The 25,322-nt window shown below is 41.4% G+C and overlaps 1 protein-coding gene across 1 annotated transcript; it reads left to right on the forward strand.

Moving 5' to 3' along the window:
- Positions 1-215: 215 nt before the first annotated feature.
- LOC101171311 (heparan-sulfate 6-O-sulfotransferase 3-B) lies at positions 216-24,943 on the forward strand. The gene is made up of 2 exons (XM_004066667.5): positions 216-1,087; positions 23,621-24,943. The coding sequence occupies exons 1-2, from the start codon at positions 546-548 to the stop codon at positions 24,363-24,365; spliced, it is 1,287 nt and encodes a 428-aa protein (XP_004066715.1). The 5' UTR covers positions 216-545; the 3' UTR covers positions 24,366-24,943.
- Positions 24,944-25,322: the final 379 nt, after the last annotated feature.

Genomic DNA, 25,322 nt, shown 5'->3' on the forward strand with positions numbered 1-25,322 from the left:
AACAATTGTATGACGAAAGCATAGCTATAACGAGAATACATTTAAAACATATTTATTCAATAGTAAACTGAGAACTAAATAAATATTTAAAAGTATTATTTTCCGATATCTAACGGTGTCAACCACATTCATCGGAGCTGTCTATTATTTTGAAAGTGGAAACCGGAAATCCCGTGCCTGGCCGCGTGCAGCTTGTCGCAGGTGTCCCCGGGCTCAGAAGAAACCGCTCAGCGCTTCACAGAACAGCCGGACTCGGACGCTCGAACCGCGGTGATGGACCAACCAGGGACCGCCACAGAGTTCAACTATTTCCAGAAGAAATGTGTCTCTCCGAGGTGAGAACTCGCTAAAAGTGGGGTTCAGTCACGGCGTTAAGTTTCAGAAGTGTCCTGGTGCAGGCCGGCGCGTGCTGCCCGCCAGGGACCGAACGCGTCTGGACTCCAGCGGCCGGGTGTGCAGGATGAGCCGCGGGGAGGAGCGGCACCACTCGGGCATCGCGGTACTAGGGCTTGTGCCGACGGAGTGACCGGCAGTCTCCCACCATCATGGAGGAGAAGTTCAGCAGACTCATCCTCATCCCCATCGCCGCGGTGCTCTTCCTCATGATCGGATATCAGTACGTGTGCCCGGCGGGCAGCAACACCTGCTACTTCCGAAGCGACCAGAGGGGGCTTTTCCAGGGACACCCGTCCGCCTTTGAGCTACTTTCCACGGAGCCGGAGCCCGACGAGGACCTCCCGACTAAAATCACCTCAAAATTCAACTTCACGGAGCGGGACTTGGACCGACGGGTCAGCTTCGACATCCGCGGGGACGACGTGATGGTGTTCCTGCACATCCAGAAGACCGGCGGCACCACCTTTGGCCGGCACCTGGTCAAAAACATCCAGCTGGAGCAGCCCTGCGACTGCATGCCGGGCCAGAGGAAGTGCACCTGCCACCGGCCCGGCAAAGCCGAGTCGTGGCTCTTCTCCCGGTTCTCCACGGGCTGGAGCTGCGGCTTACATGCGGACTGGACCGAACTCACGAACTGCGTGCCGGGGGTGATGAACAAGCGGGACAAGAAGAACGCGCAGAAAAACAAGAGGTGAGGGGACATACTCGGACTCTTACTCCATTCTCTCAAATCTAAAGAAGCCTCCTGAATCTACCTTTCTTAAACAAAGCACTTTGCTGATGATGATTGACTTTTATTTTTTAAATGGCTGAGTGGCTAGTTTATCCAGAGGATGTGAAGCAATTAGTCATCAATGATCTTAATTTTTTTTAAAAGTAAGTCACACTTTGAAGAAAATGGGTAAGAGGGGATGTTTTCGTTTATTTTAATCTATAAAAAATAGTCTTGGATGCACGTTTTTTCAGTCAGAAAAGCTAAGAATACGACTAGGGTCAATATGACCCACCAACAAGCCAATGCAAAGAAAGACCCAAAAAGTGTGTGGGGGCAATATTACCCAATTGTCGCATAGGGCAAAAATGTGTGTGTAATGATATGTACACGCATGTGATGGGCGTTCAGGAACGCACTTCAACAGGCTTTCATGAACGTGCTATTAGCATACGGTGTTCACACTGGACTGTCGCAACCCGATACTAGCGCATGTACCTACAGTTGGGTGATGCGAAATGTTAAAGAGGTGCAAACCTTGGGAATCTGGCACCTGGCCTTTTTTGTAAAAGTCTTAGTGTCATAGAATTCCGTCCAGGCACAAACCACAATTATGAATCCCTTTTTCATGATCAATTTTCAAACGGATAATTCAGTGTTTTGAAAAGGACGCTACCCTTGCGTCACTACCAAATTAGTGTCCTTGATTGGTCAAAGTTCAACTGATTTAACCTTAAACGCGTTCAATGGCCACATGCTTTGAACGTGGATCCCAAAAACGAACTTAAAAACTTGCGCGGAACGCAGAAGCTTGAAACGCGCATTTACATAGAATTTTCAGTATAAAAGGTTGCTTGTTGAACGTGCATTTCTGAGTACAAGAATAATTTTGACACATGTAGACTGTCTCAGAGGGTGGGGGGCTGTGTGCGTCTGGTGGGGCATTTCCCCCCTACAAAAAGCCACAAATTGCCCCCAAAAGAGGGCGGGGTCAATTTGACCCAAACATCACATAAAGAAAGTAAGAGTAATTTTAAGACATGTAGCCTGTTTCAGAGGAGAGGGGGTTGGTGGATTGTTCATCTTTCCTTCACAATAAGCCAAAAAAAGGGGGGGGGGGGTCAATTTGACCCAACTGGTAGAAAAACCTATGTGGTGGTACTAGTGACTCATGTGATGCACACTAATTGTATGGCTCATCCTGTTAACGTTTTTTAGTCAAATTAAGCTGATAAAATGAAAGAGAAATAAGGGGGTCAGTATGACCCAGACACGATCACTGGTTAAAATATTAAGAATTAATTAAATGAATCCCCAATTAGACAGATGTCATGCTCATATTTGTTTTTATTGTTTTTGACAAAAACAGATGAATAAACAGATGTGTTGAAGACACTTGTGTTCTGGAAAGTTTGGGAAACTGATCTAGGTATTTAGCCAATTCAAACCATAAGAAACTTAAGAGAACATTCTAGACATCTTTTCTATTACTCTACCAATTAACACTGATTGTTTAGGTATTGTCTGGCATGAATCTAAAATTTTAATTTGAAAACTGAAAATCTCACTGCACGTTGTAGTTTTCGCAAAACTCTGGCTAACCATGTCTTAGCATAAAAACAGTGATGGCGTTTACTGCATGTGAACTTCTCTCAGCAAATTCGGTGTTTGGCTTGGTTGAATTATGCATATGGTATGGTAATTACTTTATTAAGATTGGTCTAAGCCGACTAATATTTTGAATAAAACACAACCCGTTTAACATGTTGTCCAAACGCTGAACGAATATTGCTCAAAGTGAACATTTTTCTGACTTTTTCTATTAAATTAATAAAGATATAATTTGTCAATTTGTCCTGGCTGTTGGGAATGTCAGCGTAGAAAAAAAAAACAGTTTTTCCGCCTGAAGTCATTTGTATTATTCCACCAGAGCAGGCTGTAGAGCGTTATTTGCTCTCCTGGATAGTCACGACAGTAGCACCAATTCTCCCTTGGCGTGTAACTGCTGATGAAGTCCCACGTTAAACATGTCAGCACCAGCAAGAGTCCTGCTCGCCCACAAACAGGCCAGGAGACCGTCCGCCTCCCGACCTGGAGGTCTGTTTCAATTTCCTTTAATTACCGAAGCAGTGTGGCTGGGCTTAAAGCGACTAAATCGCTTGAGTGAGGCGGGTTCCTGTGAGGTGTTCGGCCTGTGTTGGTGCGAGAAGCCAATTTGACTTGCAGTTCAGGGAGCAAATCTCCATATGCTGCTGAGAGCATTAAAAAGGGTAGGCGAGGACTTAAAGAATCCTCCAAATCCATTTACTGCCTTAAGTGGCTGCATTAATCCAACCCACTGAAACAGTTTCTGAGAGTCATATCCGCATAAATCAACACTCTGGTCAATTAAAAATTATTCCTAGACTACAGCTGCAACTTGCCTGTATTTCTGCAACATCCATTCCATATTTTGGTGCCTAGCAATAAAACAAATGGATTCAGTGATCATTTATACAAGAAAGTTGGTCCATTTTTTTTTCTAAACAAATATTTTTAAATGATCCCAAACTGAAATGTTACAGTTCGCTTTTCTTTTTTTAATTTTACATTTATTTATTTATTTTTTATTTTATTACAGTTCGTTTTCTTTCTTTAAGACAATTTTTCTTTAAATCTGTTGGTCTGTACATTGTGTTGCTATTTCTTAATTTTTTTCAACAATCATCTGTCCTCAAACACGAAAATATTTTAGCTAGTAGTTTTTCCCCCCCAAGTTTATAAAAACTATGTAAAATCATTTAAAAAAACACGCTTTAAAAAGTTGCCTTTGTATTTCTCAGGTCTTTGTTAGTAAAGTTAGTAAACTAATCATGGTAAAGTTAGTATATTATGTTAGTTAATATGCAACATTTACGTTAGTAAAGTTAGTAAACTAATGCTAACAAAGTTAGTAAACTAACGCTAGCAACTTTAGTGAACTAAGTTAATTAATATTCAGCACTCGACGTTATTAAAATGAGTAAACCAACACTAGTAAAGTTAGTAATCTAAGTTAATATGTAACACTTTACGTTATTAAAATGAGTAAACCAACACTAGTAAAGTTAGTAAACTAAGTTAGTATGCAACACTTTACACGTTAGTAAAGTTATTAAACTAACACTATTAAAGTTACAAAGCTAAGTTAATTAATATGCAACACTTTACGTTAGAAAATGTATTAATCTAATGCTAGTAAAGTAAAAAACTAAGTTAGTGAGGTTAACATTAAAATAAAACTGTGTTCGTAAAGTCTTGCACATTAGTTTGTTTGCGTCAATATAAGCTGATTTACGATGATAGTGTAAACACTTCACTACTGTAAAGTCTTGCATATTAGTGTAAAGCTGCTTTTCTCTGCTTCAGAATCTCCAAAAATTACGTTAATTCTATAAATGAATAGAATTATAAAAAAAAGCATAAACACTGGAGCTTATAGCTCCTGTTTTAAAGGGTTAACCTTTTTTAGCTATTTTGCATACGGTAAGTATAGACTTGGCTATATTATCATTTTTCAGCTAATTTGGTTGCTGACATTTAAGCAAAGCTGTATTTCTCATTTTAGCTATATTGGGTGGTGTAAGTACAAGTTACTCTCTGTTTGGTTTAAATGGTTTTTAGCTATTTTGCGCGCAATAAAGTAAAGGCTTGGCTATACTAGCCTATTATATTGCTAATAGGGTTGCTGAAAGTGTAAGCTAAGCAATTTTTGCAGTTTTTTAGCCATTTTGGATGGTGTGAGTATAAGCTTTATTAGCCTTCATTTTTAATTTCATCTATTTTGGGTAGTATATTTTGCACTAGCTCCTTTTTTTTAAGCTATTTTGAGTGCCATCAATAAAGCTATATTAGCCTAATTTCTTTGCTCATTTAAGTATAAAATTACATGAGTTAAGGCGTAAATGTTGCAGGGTTTCCAGCACACATTTGTCTCTGATAAAGCATTTCTACTGGTTTACTAAGAGGTCATAGGTCAGAGGAGGTAAAATAGACTTTGCGTCTCTCTCTTAAGGATCAAACTGTAACTTTGTTTAGCTGGACGAAGGTATCAAATGCAAGCTGCCGTGACTCATAACTCAGCTCTTTACCTTCAGAATTGCCAGACGGGTTGTGACTCATAACTCACTCTGCAGCCACAAATCTGTCATATAGAGTTCTGATTTCCCCCGAGGATAACACTAGCTTGATTCTCCTATATTTAAAAAAGAAATATCCGCCTGATCTTTGTAGAGAAAGACAGAAAACCGGGTGAAAGCTTCCCGTCACCGCTGATTAAAACTGATGAATCAGGGCAACAGAGAGCCGTGTTGTCACCAGGCTTCATAGCGCAGCTCTGAAAAGCTTTTGTCCTGTCACTCTGAGCCGTGCAGCCTTCCCCTTGATGGACTGTGACGCACAAGTTGATGCCAGCACAGCAATTTATGCATGTTTGCACTCTCACGCTTTTTTTGTTGTTCTTTGTTTTTTTTTTGCATGTCAGTCTTGATCCTCTTGTTGTTACTGAAACAGAGGTTATACAGTAAAGCCTTTTCCAAGTACTTGCTGCATAATCCCCATTTATGCTTTACCCTGTTCAGAAATAATCTTACAGACAAATTTTCGAAGCACTCAAATGTTTTCCATAATCAGATTGGATCTCCATGCTGATGCACAAACTCTTATCATATGGATGTAATGCGTCAAAGTGAAAGTAGGGATGAACAAAAACAAAACATTTGAAAGGCATTTAGGTGGTAAATCTATTTTGTTTTTATGGCTTTGAATCAAAGCCAACATTTATGGGTTGGAAATAACTTTTGCTAGCAGTTTCTGGGCTGAATAAATCCAAAGCTGCTGTTAAAGTTTTTTAGCGTTAAGACTACAGTCACATGTACCGTAATGGCACCTAAATGCAAGTTTTTCAGCAAATTCGGCACGCGGCCTCGCGGCGGCAGCCACGTTTTGACATTTGACATGCCACGCTATGGCCGTAGAGGTTTTAAGAGAGAGTTAAAATTTTACAGCAACTTGACATTGGTCTGTGTTCAAGGTTGTGTGGTGGCAGTCCAGTGACAGGCGGATGGCAGAAAGGCAACAGTGGGATTATTGAGTGATGGGAGGGTCTCCAAGGTCCCAAAAATTGTCTGATGATCGGACTGCCAATCCCAGTGCTGCTGTCCCACTGCCACCATGTGATTGTTGGAAGTCGTACGGTAGCAGAGCAGGCATTTGACCAGGGCTGTTGACATGGGGCTGGGGCGCAGCGATGACCGGACTTCAATCTGGCGATCACCATTGGGTCCTGGTGTGGTCGAACCGCTTGGACCGTCATTTTGGGTGCTGGGGCTTTGCTCTTGCTGGGTTTTTTTTCGGATCTGTGGCCACCCAGCTGTCGCCCGATTTTGTAATGGCATCTTCTTCCCCGCCGTATACATTCACAACCACGTCGACAATTTTCCCAAAAATCGGGCATTGGCCCGAAATCTTGAAGATTCTGCCGATGCCTCCCCAATCCCCGATGGCCATTGTATTTGTGAACACGCCACAACATGTGGATAGTTTCCTGCTTGAAAACTTTAAGCTTTACAAATATTGTCAAAATTAAGCCTTGTTTTTGACATTTGCCTTTGTAAAAAATTTGGCAGAAAAGGACAAATTAGATACTAAATATGAGCAAAAATCAGCGACTAGCGTCATTCTCTCTAAAAATGTAATTCATTTGTTTAAAATTTAAGTAAACGCTTAGCTCCAGTTTTTCGTAAGAAACTTGAATACACAACGTCCAATAAACAGTGCTAGCATCATTCTGTTAGCAACAGTGTGCTAACATGCCAACGCTAACATGCTAACTCGTTTAAGAGCCATAAACCTTCAGGATTAACAACGTTTGATCACGCCGTGATCAACTTAGTTTTATGAGCTCCATATGAGCGACGCGCCACGTAAACGCCTCCGTAACATCTGGTGCAAACAAACAAATAAACACGGTTGAATTTTGGTTCCACCTAAGCGTATTTGATGCAAAACGTAAACTATACAATTTTCTGTGGAGATTTTTTATTTTTATTATTTACTTAACTAAAATAGCAAATTTTGGCAGCTTTGACTTTTGTAAAGGAACGAACTGAATAAAGAAAATAAACGGCAAGAATTCAAAGAGAGAAAAAAAACACCTCAGCTTAAAACCAGTTTAAAGATTAGAAATAAGGGGAGTTTCTTTGAAATCAAACCTAATTTTTACATTTTTTGAATTTGTTTAATAGTTTCCCCCAATCAAATCTTCTTGGGCCTCAGGTGGATTTCTGAAGTGAGCTGCAGTACAACCTGAAAGTCTACAGCCCCCTGTGTGTATTGAATTTCAGGTATTTACTATAAAGCATTAGCATTTACTGGGATTCATCTCATTGCCGAGCCTCAGGAAATGAATAATATTTTGCACATTTAATGCGTGGCGCCAGTGCTTCCTCAGACGCACCATCTGTCTGCTCTTCAGATGCTCAACCAGCTCACCTTGAAATCACCTCTCCTACGCCTCCCTCCTGCGTGGAAACACCAGCAAATATATAAATCGCAGCGCTATGCTATAGGAATCTGGCCAGACCCGCAGTGGCCCATAAGCATGTCTGTTTCATTACTGGTGATTGCCAGGCACAAAGGATTTAAGCCAAAAAAACAAAACGGAATGAAGTTCATTGATTTTCGTTGGAGCTCAAGTGTTGGACATGAATTATAAGGCCCATTAGGAGATCTGTTACTAATGAACTCCAAAGTAGAGCATCGTTTTGTTATTTTTCTCCGAACCCAAGCGAACAAAAAGAAGTTCTCCACTCGTAGCTCCTCTCCTAACGCGGTTGGGGAACCCAGCCGATTCACGTAGTCTTTTTTTTTTTTTTTTTTAAAAAACCTCTTCATTGCCGGTGGCTCCTGCAGGGCTTTGCTCTCAGCATGGGGCTGCAGCATTCACATCGCAGCATGCTTGGAAATTGCTGCGAGGCCAGCCGTCAAACCCGCTTCAGTGGTAGGGCGGCCGCGCTCCAGCTCAGCGGCGGGCTTCACACACAGCGATCTGAGAGGCCAACCTTATCACTGACCTCATTATTTCAGATTAGAGGAGAAGAGCGCCGGATTGGCCACAACGTCGTTCAACTGGAGTTCGATTAGTTTAGATTAAGGAAAAAAAATTTGAGGCATTAACAGATCTTTTATTTATTTTTCTATATCACGAGGAAAAAAAAAGGCACATTTTTAATCATTGATTTAGCTCCTCTAGCAAAATATAAACTATTTTAAAACATGATACTCCAACAATCTGATTTAAATCCAAAGTTCATGCAAAAAGTGTAAATTAATGAGTTTTTATTTCATTAGTTTTTATTTTGACCACAATAGGAGGTGTTGTGTCTTTGTGTAGGTTCAGTTCACATCCAGACACGGTATAATTGCTAAATGTAACTGAAAAAAGTACCAACAAGTTCTGTTGTGTCTGTGTCTCATTGTGTAGTTTTTTTAATATATTTATTACCATTTATTTGATATATTGGGTCAGCAACTTTCTGAAACGTGCTTAAAAAAAACATAAGCTATTAGGATAATAGCTTTAACAGATTCAAATCTTTCTATAATCTTATTTGTCGGTCCAAGAGGTTAAGAGTTTAGACTTAATCTGATAAAGGTACAAATATTTAATCCAATGCAGATAGGGGATAGCATGATTAGCAGGTCAGGCTACAGCTTCTACTGTCAGCAATGTTGGTTGAGTCTGGCAAAAGAAGTTGGAAAGAATATATTTTACATTTCGTGCTCGTTTTTATATATATGTTTTTTAGTTTTGTCTTAATGTGAAGCACTTTGTGTTATGTTTTTATAGAAAGAAGTGCTATATAAAACAAAATCAATACATTTCAGGTCTAAAATTGGACAGAATTGGCCCTCGTCTTGGCCTGGAATGGGAAATTCTGGCTTTTGGTTCTTAATCAATCCTAGCTGAGTCCTCACAGTCACTATCAACTCATCGTATAATGGTGTTGTCCAACTCTGGTTTGCAAAAAAACAACAACAACATCTTGGAATACTTTTTCAGTAACCTGAAAAAGTATTCTCTCATTATCACTGCTGTATTCTCTCATCACGAAATCCCATGAAAATGAGAAAATCTTAATGTTGCTGTTTGAATTTCCGCCTGCTGAGCTCCTCGAGAAGCCATTAGAGGACCAACCTACATGAAGTATCGATAGGATGTCATTAGGACTGTGTATTTATATAACAGAGGGTTATTTTCTGATAAGGATTTCTCTTGCAGACCAGCAAACGCCTTTGAGCTTTTCAGTAAATGCATAGTGTTGGATAGGAGAGACTCCCAACTCTGTAATGCCGGTAGACGGTAACCTAGGGATTGATCTTACCAGCTGTTTTATTTACTACATAGATCACTGTAACATAACTGTCACTCAGCTGGAAAAGTGGGTTCTCGCCTTAAGCAGGAAAAAGAAGGCGCCGGATCCTCGACTCTGACTCGTCACCTCTCGTGGGCGTGAAAGCACAGGCGTATTTTTAGAGATTATTGAATGTATAGGTCGTCTGGGGAGGTTCGAATGCTGTGTTGTAGGCAGAGGAACGGCGAGGCAAACGCGGCGCTCAGCGTCTCCTGGTCTGCGCTCCCTCCCGCTTACACAACCCTGACGTGTCTGCGGCTGGAACAAGGACCCTCGGATTCTTGCCGGCGAGGTGTCGACGGTGCATATCTTCGCGACGAAAGCCCCACCGTGTGAACTTCCACCTCCGCCTTCGCCGTGACCCGACATAAAGTGGGTCAGTGGGTCATGCCGGTACAATGCGACCCCATCATGTTCTCTGCTGGTGAAGCTCTAAAGCCATGTGGTTTACCATCCTGTGCGTTTTTTTCAGCTGCCCCTCGCTGTAGTTCCTGCTCATTTCCTGCAAGAGGAACAACCAGACTTAGCTCAAGAGAGTAAGAAACAGTCAGAAGCACGGTGATCAAGTTGGGTTGGTGTGGCTCATGAAACCTTTACATTTGATCAAAAAAAGAAAGGAGAGAGATACTTTAGGGTTCATAAGATCTATAGGTCTAATAGTGGTTCCTTCTCCTTATTCGGGCTATTGTTAGAACCAGAAAACCCTGTTTTTAACCCTTTAGCATCGAGGCTTTAGAGTCAGCTGATTCTGACTTCCACTATGCAACAATGCCTTAGTCACATGTACGAGTGCTGCAGGTCTTTGTGTTATCCGGGCACGTAAAGGGTGGCATCTTAAACGGAGCGTGTCGCTTGCGTGGCCACCTCAAGGGACTTCATATAAACAGAGTCCAGTGCAGTGTCATGTGTGTTTAAGTTTAACGTAAAGTATTTGAAAGGCTGTAGGTTACAAGCACTTATGATGCTGCCATACGTTATGCTACACTCTAGTCATTAGTGAGGTACGGGCACTGGCCAATTAGTGATTGTGCACAAATGTGGCATTCACTAAGTGTGTACATGAAATGCGAGTGTGCGTAGGATGCCCGTCCGTACAGTCAGGCTGTATGCACGGAGCACGCAACAGGCAAATTGGGCGTACTCATCACTAGCGAGTCCCTTGCACAGCGTCCAGGTTCTCGGGGAGTTGGTGGGGGGAAAAGAAAAGCTTGTACGACGTGCCTGCGTCTCACCTACGTTACAATTATCCTGGCCTTTTGTAGAAGTGTTTGATGCAACCTATCGCTCACAGCACTCTACGGGCTAACCGAGTGGTCCTTTATCCTAACGGTTCGTGCAGGACACCTGTACAGGTTTGCTCATATTTACCCATATTGAAGTAAATGGTCAAAGAGCTACGGTAGTTCAAAGAGAGTTGTTTTGCTGTCACTGGCGCGTTGTAACCCTTGTGCTATCCTAGGCACTTTAACATTGGGAGTTGGGTCATTTAGACCCACTAGACAGTGCTCTGAACCTTTTTTCTTCAATGATTTGTGATCTTCACTGGTGTCCATGGATTACATGAAATCTTTCCACCTTTATCCACCTTTGTCATGGTAGGGAGAACACGTCAATGGAAGGGTGGGGTCATCTAAGATAGCACAGGGGTTAAGGGCTAAAGTCTGTCAATTTGCGAGTCAATTTTTTTTTTGGGCAGTTTTGCCCAAATGGGAACCTTTTTTACCTTGAAACTTCCTGCTCTCGTGCTCGAGTGAACATCCAACTTTTTTGAGGTCTCAAACAGTCCCGTTGTTTAGCACCGGGTAAAGTGGAAGCAGCACGGAGCATGTGCCGCTCAGCACGATTCAGGAGACGTATGATCCAGTCAAGAGCACTTCAGTCAAAAAGACTGGAGCCAGCCTTTGCAGTCATTTATATTTGGCAGTGTGACGGGGCTCTGGGACCTCTCTGCCCTTCAACAATCATCCTCGGAACGCCGGAGGCAGAAAGAGGCGCATCAAACGCCCTCCAGAGTGCAGAACAGAGCGGGGAGCGGTTGGAAAAGGAGGAGCAGGGACGGTGGTGGGATGCACAGTGACTTAGAGAGGATGCAGCAAAGGCAGGCGCGCGGGGGGGGGGGGTGGAGGAACAAAGCATTCAAGCAGAACTCAGAGCAATTATTTCAAAATAAAGCTACTTTTGTGTTATTTTGTATTCCAAAGAATTTTTCACCTTAAAAAGAAAAAAAAGTCTACTTTTCATGCAAACTGTGTAACTAAAAACCTCTGTTAAAGCTTAAAACATGCATTTATATCTCTTAATATTGCATTTGGTTTGCTTACATGCATTATATACAAACACATGGTTTTCAACTGATGTTAAAAATATTTTTTATTTTAATTTTTCAGTTTTGCAGAAACAAAAACACTTTTTCCAACATTCTTGCTTCCAACAAGAACGTTTCTGAAACATTTCAAACAAATCTTCAATAAAAACTCCAAAAAGGTTTAGTCACGTCCTCAGGTAGAAGGTCAAATTTTGGTAAAATATTTCCGATCAACCACTTGTGTTTACAATTTGAAAGTCGAAAATTTGAACAAAGGCGGGATCGATTTTATGATCGGTAAAATTTTGCACAAATTGTGTATCAAGTATGATTTCAAGCAAAACATTGTTTTGAATTTGTCACATTTGGACCAAATGACCAAATGAGAAACAGATGAAGTCGATTCAGTCGCCATTTTATTGCGATATGGAAGCCGCCATGTTGGAGCAAGACGATGTCGAGTCGGTCTGAGTCACCGTCTCTATGGCAACCACTCTCTCCAATCAGGAGAGAGCTACGACTTGGAAGCAGGGAGAACAAAACATAAATAAATATATATATATATATATATATATATATATATATATATATATATATATATATATATATATATATATACATATATATACGTATGTATATATACGTATATACATACGTATATATATATATATATATATATATATATATATATATATATATATATATATATATATATTTATTTTTACTGAAGATATGCCTAGGAGGTTAAAAGTATCCAGTTGTGTTACATTTTAATAACAGCTTTACTACAATTTGTTCCAGCCTTGACCTTAATATTCAAATAAAGCCTTTAAAATAATATCATGCAAAACGATATTTTCACAAAGCTGTAACGTTGTTGTAGTCACAGTTAACATTTTATTTTTTCATAAAATTAGCTCATTTCTGCAGAAAGTTTAAGAACTTTTTCAAAGACAAATATTCTATAATATTTCTGCAAATATATAGTTACTGTTCGTGTCAGAAATTCTAGTGTACGTATATCCCACATGAAGGACCTTAGTTTAACGCAATAACCCGACGGCGTAATCTCGGATGAATTTAAAGGCGGAGTCAAACAAAGGGGCTCTTTTCAAGACAAATTGTTCCGTGTTCTTGTCAGAGCTGCCAGATTTCCAGGGGGATCCTGGTAATCTCCACACTCCTTCCACGGATTAGGGGCAGTCTGAAACGGGTTTTATTAGACGGCGGAGGAGGAGGAGGAGGGGGAGGACGAGCCAGATGTCCAGATTTACACTGAAACCTGTGGACGGACGGGATTGAGGAACAGCTTGTGGGTCAAACATCACAGACGCAGACGGATCAGCACAAGCCTGTGTCCGCTTTCTGGGCGAGACTCTTCCAGGGTTTGGAGGAAGAAGAAAACACTGAAAGGACAATTTGATTTGATAAAATCTCATAAAGGAGAATTTTAGGAATTTGAGAAGGAGCTCTCCTACATTTTCAAAGCAACCTTTTTCAAATGCCTCAGCATTTTGTGTGGGTAGACGTGACCTTTACAGTCCCCTGGTTCTCATATCTACATGAACCTTTCGGACCGACTGACGCCCGGAAAGCCGTAAAAGATTAAGACACCAAGTGAAGGTTAAGGTTAAGAAGCTAAAGCGAATAAAGCTCAACCTGCCAGCTTTTTTTTGGTCTTGTTTGGGCGTCCTCCGGATCTCCAGAAATGCAGAAGTAAAAGATAAAGTTGTATCAAACGCTGCATAATTTAATCAAATGATGAACTGGTTCCATTCCATCTTCTCACATAGCTGTCTTTAGTTTTCGTCTTCACACCCTCACACCCCTAAGTGCTTTTTTTCTAAAAGTACTTAGAGCTCTTTCCTCTTTAGAATGTTCTCTGACCTTGAAAATGTTCTTTTTAAAATGGGTTTTCTTTGAAGTCTATGTTTTATATACTGTAAATTATTACATATATTCTGCTAATATTTTTTATTTTTACATCATGCTGTAACCCTTATAAATTCAAGAAATGAATATGAAAGAAAACAGTTTCAGTCAGTAATGGTTGAAGTCATTAGTAAGACTTTGGAACCTTTCTGAGAGCCTAAAGAAGACAAACATGAAAAGAACACAATCTTTTTAGGATTAGGATTTAACTGTCAAAAACCTCCAGATTAAACTTTGTAGAACATTTTAAGTCAAATTAATGGATCATGTCATTGGTCAAACACAATGGTGGAAGTGTGATGGTCTGGGGCCGCTTTACTGCTGCAAATCAACATCTCAACACTCTGGAAGGATGGGAAAAAAAGTTCAAACTTTAACAAAACCAAACTCACCAGCCAATTAAAAATTCACCAGCGCCATGTGTGGAAAGAATAGGAATCTGCAGCCGTTGCTAGCGCTTATTCGATAAAAAAAAACAAAAACGGAAAGCGTCTGGGAAGGTGACTATTGCCGAAACATTGGCAAGAGGCAGGAAAATATCGGGCATCAGTATTGGTTGTAAAAAGTCATTATCGTGCATCACTACCATCCACCCATCTTTTATTCTTTCCATCCATGGATCATTCAATTTGTCCATCCATCTATCAATCTATCATTCAATCTGTCCATCCATCCTATCTATCATTCCATCTGTCCATCCAGCCATTATTCTTCCATCCTCTCATCCATCCAACATTAATTCCATATGCCCATCCATTCGTTTCTTATACATTTAATCCATCAATCCATTCTTCTATCCTTCTGTCCATCCATCCATCAATCTATCATTCAATCTTTCCACCAATCCATTGATCCATCATTCAATCTGTCCATTGATCCATGATCCAGCCATTCATCCATCCATCCATCCCTTCGTCCATCCATCCATCATTCAATCTCTCTGTCCATCCATCCATCCATCTCTAATTCAATCTGTCCATCCAGCCATTCATCCATCCATCCATCCCTTCGTCCATCCATCCATCATTCAATCTCTCTGTCCATCCAGCCATCATTCTATCTAAAACCCATCCATCTGGTTATCCAGTCATTATACATTCAATCCATCATCCAATAAAAATATTCATTAAAAAATAAAGTATTAAGGTTTACTGGTTACCAAGTGCCTAAACCTGGACAGGGTTTGATCCTTTGATGGAACAGATTACTGTCCAACATGAAGCTGAGGTTCAATAAAGCCTTTAATGGATGCTGTTGTTGTTGTTTTTTAACAATGAACTGAGTTAAATTGAACATTTAAGTCTTAACACATTTATTTGGTTGAGAGCTGAACTTTGTGTCGAAGAAATTTCAATGTGGAATATTAAGTGATTTTGATTATGTCTATGTATTATGTCTTCAAGGCAAAAATAATGAAAGGTTTAAAGATTGAATATTGATGACGTGTTTGAAAAATATTGTATAATGGATAGAATAGAAAAAATACATAAATCCTGAGCTACATTTCCCGCCTAGCCTGGGAATTCTCTTGGAGGAGGTGGGTGAGACGGCTATCCTGAATGAATCACCACATTTCACAGAAATGAATAGCTTGGAAAGTGTATCGTTCACAAACGCGCTCATCCAAACAAGACAAGATTCCGCTGGAGCACAGAAACTTTCAATGGGATGCATTTTCCATCTTTTAAGAGGTTAAATCATACAAGATTGCTGTCGATCCTCAGTTTTTGTGTGAACTGCTTCTTGGGCTGTATAAATAGTTTCCATCAGAGCTTTTATCACGAGCCTGATGGTGTCCTTGATGGTAGTGAGTGAATTAACAAGCCTGATATTGATCGACGGCTGTGAGTTTCCTCTGTTAGCTTTTTGGATGGTGATTTAGTGAGTGAGAGAGAGACAATCAGGGAGAGATGGGCGGAGGCCGGTCGATAGTGTTTGCAGCTTTGCTGCTTGGTGAAAGGTGGCGAGCAGCAAGAGAGACATTGACGAGGCGTCGGATTGATCTGTAGCACATCAGGAGCAAGTTTAATGAAATGTACCTTTTTTTAAACTCCCTATCTGATCTCGCACTAATGTTTCATTAGGCTCTAGATTGGATGCATCCTAAATCGGATTAATAGAACGTGGTTTCTACTTAGGTGTCTGTATATGGGGAACCTGTTTCTACTTTGTATTGTTGAGGTCTGGGAGACGAAGTCATGGATGCTGAAGTACAGTCATAAGGCCCGTACACACCGGGACAAATATTCGCCAGGCGTTATTCGCCAGCGTTTTTCGCCACGTTTTTTGTGTTCACACCCAGGCGATTTTCGCTGACGATGAGTGGAGCGAACATGCAATTTCATTCCCTGACATTAGATGGCGCTTAATGTAAAACAGAAATACTCCTGTACACAAGGTGGCGCTGCGCAACTTTACGCTTCTTAAAGTCGCTTTTCACTAAGAAGAAGAGAGCAAGTATTTACACGCTTGTCAGAATCAAACAAAGAAAACATGAATATTTCAAGCACCAGTAGCTCCAACTGGTGCTTGGTTCGGGGATATTTTAGAATGTCCGTCATTATTTCTTCGCGGCTTTGTAGACGCTACTTGGCGTCTATCTTCTTCGCTGGTATGTGTGTTCAGCAAGGCAGTTTTGTGTTTGAGCGCCCCCAAGTTGTGTTTTACTGTAACTTCAGAAGCTCCAGACACGTGAGCAAAAGCGCCATTCTCATTGGTCGAGTAGATTTCGACGCAACGCGTCGAAAAAAAAAAACGAACCCGAGGCGTTTTTTTTTTTGACGCTTTAACGCGTGGCGTTTTTTCGCGTCGGTGTGCACACTCTCGTTGGTGCCCTTTGTTTAGTCACGAGGCGTTAAACGTCGGCGAAAATCGCCGGCGAAATTCGTCCCGGTGTGAACAGGCCTATAGGTTGGTGAAAACGTAACAAAGAGAATAAAAACGGACAGAATCCATTTAGAATCTAGTCTACCACAAATAAAGGACACCAGGAGAGAGATTTTGCCATTTGTCCAAAACGACTGTGTCCTTTCTTTTTAAAATTTTACCCAAATTTACAGCAATTGCACCATCTATAACTATATACTTAACCTCAAAATGTTAAGGTTTTTTAGGCATGGCGCTTTGGCTGTTGGGGTTTGTGTCCTACCACCTTGGTATTAAATCTTAACATTTATGTTTAGGTCTTGGGTTAATTATGAGGTTTTCCACAGGGTTTTGTTCTTGGCCCACTGTATTTTTGCATTTTTTCAGTCATCTTTGTTTTTACAACTATAAGCTTTGTTGGTATTGTCATTTTGGTTTTATGAGGTTGTGACGTGTAGAAATCACCATTCAAAGTTGGTGGATGGATACAACTAGTGTTTCCAACTTTAAATGTTGAACAAATTATGTGTATATGTTCAGGAATTTTCTTGAACTTCACATTTTGCCTTCCAACCGTTTTTTAGTTTAGTCTTTTTGCCTGTTTAGCCTAAGTCCATGTATTTTTGTTTTACTCCAATAGAAGTTCCAGTGTACATGCTTTCCATTGAACTCCCTTGTGGACCTTGTCTGCTTCTTTCTTTCCTACAGACCCATCCAGATATTTATTTTTGCACAAATTGTGGCTGCAAGTTAATTGGACCATTGATTAATTCGTTTAGACTTTTTTAATTGGTGTTGTTTATTCTTATCTCATAGAAGGGAAAGTCTTAAGTGAAGAGTCACAGGAGCATAAGTCTAGATTGAGTTTCCAACCAGATGAATCTGGCTGAATATTTCGCCAAACCCGGTGTCCTCCTCTTATAAACCTGGAAGGAAGGAAGTTAGGGTGGGCTGGTAAACCCTGGGGCTGCTGTTTACCAGCTGGTGAAAAGCGATGGCTTACTCCTGACCTTCATCACGCGACCCCGGCTCGGTCCCTGACACAGGTAAGTGGAGAGCTTTGACATTTGCTGCTTGCCATCAATAGGTCACAATGAAAGCTCAGGAGCAAAAAGACGGTTTGCATGGACACTTATTGATCCGGCCGTCTTGTGGTTAAGCTGAGCAGATAGATGATAGGCGCACGGGGGGGGGGGACTGAACTGGCCTCACGGCTGAACAACAAAGGCCTCTTTTGTGAGGCGCTCACACGTGTCCATCCATCTCGCTCCGGCCGTTCAACCCGTCAAAGATGGCCGGGTAATTCACTTAGTTTCCACTGAGGAGGCCCATTATCGGTGGGTGGTGCGCGTCTGTCCGTGGGTGTGCGCTCTTCCATGATATCATCTTACCAGTCGCTTAAGTATATATCACAGCTGATTGATATCCGCCGTCTGGCAATAATTGCTAAATTGTGAACCTTTTAGGGCTGCAACTGCCGTCTTAATCACATTTGTGTTTTGCACTAAAGTGAAGTCGCCAATGCTGGGGCTCTTTAATATCCAACAAACTTGCAATGACAGCATTTCTTTGTTTGACATTTAGACCATTAACTAATGAGAATATTGGTGTGAAAAAATGTTCTTCAAACTAGATGCTGGTAAGGATTTCCTTTGGTTGAACGGACTAAAAAAAACACAATTTGCTAAGAGAAGAGTCCTCTTAGTTGTAGTCATTTATGGCTTTAGAACCAGAAAGAGTTAATCATAACTTTATGTCCTAACTTTTAATGCCAGTCCACTTACAAGCTTTTAAAACAGCTAATATTTTAGCTACAGCATATTTGGAGGACAAATGGGTTTTTTTTGTTGCAAAAAAACCTGTTGAGTTAAACTGTACACATTTTAGGGGTTATATGAATGAGTTAAAACATCAAAATGTGGCAGTTTACATAGGTCCTTTGATCTATTTCATAACTTGTGAAATACGTCAATTCTTAACCTGTTTAAACACTGGCTAGAATACCACCTTGATGCCCTAATAACAGTATACATCACACATGCAATGTTTTTGTAAATTCAATGAAGAGTTTCTATAAAACTGCAATGTAAAGATGCAGTTTGATAAGATACTCTGAATAATGGTAGTAGGTGCTTAATATATGTATTTTTAGAAGCTTTTTCCAAGCAAGATGTGTGTTGATGATGTTAACATCTGCCACCTTTTGTATCAGCTTCAAGATGCAGTTGCAGAATTTGCGTTTGGGCTTTTTTTTTTGAGCAATTATACCCTTTGTGCATCGACTGTATTCTTTGTTGTGGTTTTTTGCGTTTTGGAGGTTGTTGTTGCGACGAAGAGCTTGCGTACTTTACAAATCCCGGTCGTCTGGTCCTCATCAGTTTTCTTTTATCCAAACGCCTGTTATGCGATAGAAGTTGGTAGAAGGTCTTCAGTTGGGTTGACTGGTCAACTTGTTTAGAAATCTGCGTCTACTTCTAATATTCCTGCATGCTTTTTTATATTAATGTGCAAGATTTAATTTGGCTTAAAATTGTATCATAGAGCACCTAAGCACGCCGTAAACGACAAAGCCTCAGATATTTTTTATCGTCCAAATGAAACGTATCGTCGTACCGTCCAGCCCTAATACTGCATCACAAGTCTCAAGATAAAGTCACAGGTTTTTTTTTTATTCCGGATGCCAACTTACTCATAAAAAATTAAAAGACAAAATTGAACATCAATGATTTGCAAAACAAGTTCAGTTTAAATTGCTGCTTTTGTTTTTAACTGTTTTTTGCTGGCATAATTAACCCTTGTGCTATCCTAGGCACTTTGGGAGTTGGGTCATCTAGACCCACTAGACAGTGCGCTGAACCTTTTTTCTTCAATGATTTGTGATCTTCACTGGTGTCTATGGATTACATGAAATCTTTCCACCTTTATCCACCTTTGTCATGGTAGGGAGAACACGTCAATGTAAGGGTGGGGTCATCTAAGATAGCACAAGGGTTAACAGAATGAAGCTGAAAAGGAGCTGCAGATCCACTGGAGTCTGTATTGGTTTCAGAATGTGAGTCTATCTTAGATGTAAAGGAGGAGCCAGAGTTAAACTTCGCAAAGAAAAACAGAATCATGTTATACGTAAAGTGTACTACACAAGTAAAACCTGAAGAACCGCACAGGACTGAAGAAAAAAGTAAATAGGTGATTGAAAACAAGAAAGAGTTGGTTCATCAATCAGAAAAATCTTATTCGATTGGTTGTAAAAACAAAACTGTACGGTTTATTAATTGGCAAATGATCAGTTTGGTATGACTCAATTTTTATCAATGAAATATTCACACTAAATGCTTAACCCTTGTGCTATCCTATGGGGTCCATATGACCCGATCAGTGTTTTTCAATCGGTGTGCTAGTGCCGTGGAAGATGGTCAGGTGTACCATGGGAAATTACTCTTTTTCCCTGACCTAAAAAATTGACCTCTGCCAAGATATCAGCTCTGTGTTCATTCAAACAGGCCCTGATATAAAAAACACAAAGTAGTTAGGATATGAAAGATCATAAAACCTTTTTTTTATATATACGTGAATCTCCGGTTCCGGCCTTCCACTTCTGGCTAATGTCAGGGTACCATGTTGTCTAGGGTCACCAGAAAAACACTACTTTGAGGAAATTAAAAAAAATTAAATACATTTTCAATAAAGCCTTTCTTTTTTATGTGAAAAAATTCACCACGTCTTAAAAAATATTTTCTCCTAAACTAGCATGGTTTCATTAGGCAGCTGTGAAAGCTCTGGTTAAGGCCAAACAAGTGAACTACAGCCTGCCGAAAAACAACGGTCTTGTTTAACTTGCAAGTGAATCTTAATGCGAAGTGGCAACAATGCATATAGAAAGACTATCCAGCTGACCAACCACAACAATAGCAACATTTCATATCATTAAATGTAGTATACTTAAAACTCCAAGGTGATATTAATTAAGATAAATAAGGTTAATGAGGCAATAAGGTATTATAATAATAAAGGTGTGTTAAAGTGCTTATAATGCAGTTTCCCCCTGGGATAAATAAAGTATTCTGAATATTTAATTAAAATTGGTTTGGTGCACAGGGGTAGAGAAGAGATATTTCTCTATTTTTCTTTTGATCTTGTTCTATTTTTCCTTTAGAAGTATATCTTTGAAAATCATCATCATCAGTATATTTAAAAATGTGAAGTCAGAAGAATGATGGTACCACCCCAAACAATCTGCTGTTGAATCTTGGTGAGGTTTCCAGTTGGTTCGATCCACTAAAACATGAAACCAGAACTAAAAAGTCACCAACTGGTCAACTGACTGTGGGGAATCGCCCTAATGGCCACAAATGACTGTATCTGAGAAATGAACCGAGTGAGTGCGATGTCATCCGTAAGAAAAAAGGGCCTTACTTCCGGCTCCAACCAAATGATGTCAATTCAGTTCCTATGTAATTTATGATACAGACGCCGCCACGTTGGAGCCAGACGTCATCAGTAGGCAGTGACCGGTTCAAGTTGGTCTGAGCCAACGTTTCTATGGCAACCGCTCCCACCAGTCAGGAGTGAGCTTGTTGGAAGGCCACACCCCTACTTTTATTTAGAAAAGAGATTAGGTTTAGCAAGAACATGTTAAAATTGACAACAGATATATAGTATAATTTTATTATATATCATGACTGAGTAAAAGCTGTTGTTTCTTAGTAGAAGTCTATGGGATTTTGGCTTCTTGGAGCCAGTAAGTACTTCCTGTTTGAGACATGAGGGGGAAGGGCCATCAGTCCAGTTCTCATGTACATTCAATTGTTTGACTTGAACAGCTAAACCTTCATAATTCGTTCTTTAACTCTGCACCATGAGTCCAAACTAGCCCAGAATATGTCCGTACTGAACTCAAAGTAACCCGCAAACCTTAGGGGAGTTGAGGTTTTTGGAGTCCTTCCAGCCCGCTGCAGAGGTCTGGGCTCTTTTGGACCAAATTGAATCGTTTCCCTCGAGAAGAGAGCGCCTTCTGGAGAGCGCCGTCCAACGCCGGCGTTGGAAACTGACCGCTCCTTTTTTAAAGAGTTTGAAAGAAACGGCTAAAGACAACCTTGAAACAGATTTCTGATGAAAGCTCTCTGAAGAAAAAAGTAGAAAAAACCACCAAAGCCGTGTGAAATCAAAGACATGAAATGATTTCACCTCTCTGTGTGGTTTCTGTGTGATACGGTAAGGTCATGGAGATTTGTGCGCACCAGATGACCATTTTCAATTTCTCTTTTATCCTTCTCGCTCGGCCGATGAAGAAAAAAAATAAATGTAAAAAAAAAAAAAAGTGGTCCATTTCTCCAGCCTCTTTTCTCCATCAGTTACCTGGCGGTTATGAAAGTCATCAGTGAACTCAATAGAGGAGAGAGAAAGCTGCGTTTGTCCGCTGAAAGGTTCCGGTGCAGCTGGGTTACAGCCGCGTTTGAAGCCTGGTTAGCTGCAGATCAGAGTGATGCAGAGACAGGAAAGGTACCGGAGATTGAAGAAAAAAAGTAAAACAAATAAAAGTCATTACTAAAGATGGGAAGCGGCAAATTGGTGTGATAACAGCAAGAATAATTCCACATTTGCAGGATATTAAATTCAATGCGTGTCTGGTTTGTATCTGTGTCATTACTCTCCAACACCCTCCGACACGCTCAATAATGTCTTTCATTTAAACCCTAATCAAAACGTCCGAGCGCGCAGAGCAGCGGTATTCACCCCCCACCACCACTTATATTTCTTTTTTAACAGCGGCAGGATATGAGACATGTGATGTATAGTTTCAGCCGCCTTTGCTCTGCTGAAATTGTGACTCACAAGCCATCTTTCATCAACCTTTGTCTGAATCCCTGCACACAGAGTCACAGGCTGCGGTAAACACTGCAGAGAGAAACACAACCTGGTTTACACAAAGGAACCCAGAAAGGGCACTGAAACACTACAAAAAAAAAAGGTTTTAAAAATCCCGTATTGTAACCCAATAATGTTCAAAACGGTTCAAATAAAACCAACAAAGACATCAACCAAAGACCTACTCTGATGAAAAATGAGTATTTAACATGTTCTTATAACATTTTTCTCATGGTGGAGGACGTATATGTAGAAAATTAAGCTTAGAATTGAATTTCTGAGTATTTATTAATGAACGTCTTTGTTTTCCTCGTCTGAGCTGGAATCTGGCTCCGAAATTCATCCTTCGTCATTTTTGTTGGACCAGTAATGCAAGAACTCCTGCCGCTCTGCAGAAACTATGTCCTAGGAAATGACAGTTTTCTATCTTTTTTGTGTGTGTGGCTAAAAACAGCATAATTATAATTGCTTGACCACTAGGAAGATGTTTGAAGTGGGACTTCACCCAAAAAACAACAACAAATTTGACGTTAATTTTGGCTAAATTAAAGCCTAAATGATGACTCAGCAGAAGACAGGAGGACCTGGAACAGACAAACTGCAAAGAATCCAAACACAACGATCTTAACGGGAAAACTGATCAGCGGTTCTGAAGATAGCCAAAGATAAACAGGAGGTTCTGATCTACAATTCCAGAATCAAGTGCCCTAGAAAATTCCCAGAAGTCTCTGCGGAAAACCAGTGTGCAACGATGTTCTCTCGATTGGCGAATATAGACCACAATGCATTGCGTTTGAACATGTATATGCACTTAAATATATTTTTTAATAAACCATCAACGTTTTCATCATCAGATAAACCCTTGGACCAAACTTCATTGACGTTCTTTAGGGACATTTGCATTTTAAGCTGTCCAACTGACGTTTATTCCAACTTAGGTAAAAAAAACTACTGCTAGCTAACATTTCCAGCACGTTGAATACCTGGATTTGCATGTTGCTGTGCGCTACGATGTGTACCACATTTTCTCTAACAAACGCAAATCGTGTTCTGGTTGAAACATTTAAAGATGGAGATTTGTCTGATCTTGTTGATTTCTTTGTGCCTCCGTAGGAATTTTTACTACATCACGATGCTACGTGACCCCGTGTCGCGCTACCTCAGCGAGTGGAAGCACGTGCAGCGCGGCGCCACCTGGAAAACCGCCCTCCACATGTGCGACGGCCGCCCACCCACTCAAGACGAGCTCCCCGCCTGCTACAGTGGGGAGGACTGGACGGGCGTGTCGCTGACGGACTTCATGAACTGCCCCTACAACCTCGCCAACAACCGGCAGGTGCGCATGCTGGCCGACCTCAGCCTGGTGGGCTGCTACAACATGTCCTCCATGAGCGAGCTGGAGCGGGGCCGCGTGCTCCTCGCCAGCGCCAAGGTCAACCTGCGCAACATGGCCTTCTACGGCCTGACGGAGTTCCAGCGCAAGACGCAGTACCTGTTCGAGAGCACCTTCGGCCTGCACTTCATCCGGGCGTTCACCCAAATCAACAGCACGCGCGCCGCCAGCGTGGGGATCAGCGAGAAGGTCAGGTGGCGCATCGAGGGGCTGAACGCCCTAGACATGGAGCTGTACGAGTACGCCAAGGAGCTGTTCCTGCGCCGCTACCAGTTCAACCGACAGAGGCAGCACCAGGAGGAGCGCCTCAGGAGGCGGCAGGAGAGGCAGCGGATGCACAGGACCTACCTGGGTCAGCTGTGGAGACTGGGAGGAGGAGGAGAGGACGAGGAGGAGGAAGAGGTGAAAGGGCCTGAGGAGGTGGCCACCACAGAGGACTACAGCAGCCAGGTGGTGCGGTGGTGAGGCCGCCGCCGCCACCGCAGCACAGACGGTCAGCTGGCTGATTCATTGCGCTTCGCTGTCCTCCCTCCATTAACTCGTCTCTCCTCTGCCGTGACTTTGCAGGAGCCGCGGCCCCCATAGCTTCTCTGGACTGCCCAACGGTGTCTTAATATTTATGATGGATGTATTTGTCACAGCCACATTTTTTTGTATGTACGTTCTTTTCTATGTCCTCCTTTGGGCACTGCGCTGGTGAAATAATTTATTTGTCCATTAGTGAGCGCTTTGAATGTCGTCCAAGGAGAAACAAACAGACAAAAAAATGCTGCTTAAGTTCTGCTAAAAAAAAAAACGTTTGTAAGCCTCTTCCACTGGCGTCCGGAGGGTCCTCAGTGTCCCGTCTGTGTTGATCGGTGGATTCTCGTGGAGACTTTGTGGTGTTTGGCTTCACAAGAGTATCAAAGCACAAACTTGGCAAACTGCAGTGCGTTTAATCCCCCCCCCCCCTCTTGACTGATTAAGCTGCAACGCACAGAAGCAGGCCGAGCAATTTCTCGCAGGAAATGTGTTGAATAAAAATATATGCAGCATCCAGTCAATTTGTGCCTGATGGACTGTCTGCTGCACAGCGGGCTCTCGCTGTAAAGAAATGTTTGAAAAAGCTTCTCTAAAGCGCGCTGGCGAGGACGGGACGTGAAAGACAAGCTGTCAGAGCCGGTTTGAGTCCTCTTGCATCACGGGGACAGCACATTGGCATTTGTACCATTAGTGCATTGATCGCTGGGCTCTTTGCTTCCAAATTGATCATTTAAAGTCCAATTGACCATGACTCTGTTGCAGAAAATAGAAGAATGCGTCTTCTGTTTGTTTTCTTTCTTCTTCTCCACAATCAGGGAAACCTGGGGCTCGACCAACGCTCAATTTACCGCAAAGAAAAAAAAAAAAACGATTTCCGGCAGCGGACGCGGCTTTCATCGT

This window comes from Oryzias latipes, chromosome 2 (assembly GCF_053564925.1).
Source record: "Oryzias latipes strain Hd-rR chromosome 2, Olatipes_Hd-rR_3.1".
Classification (NCBI taxonomy): domain Eukaryota; kingdom Metazoa; phylum Chordata; class Actinopteri; order Beloniformes; family Adrianichthyidae; genus Oryzias; species Oryzias latipes.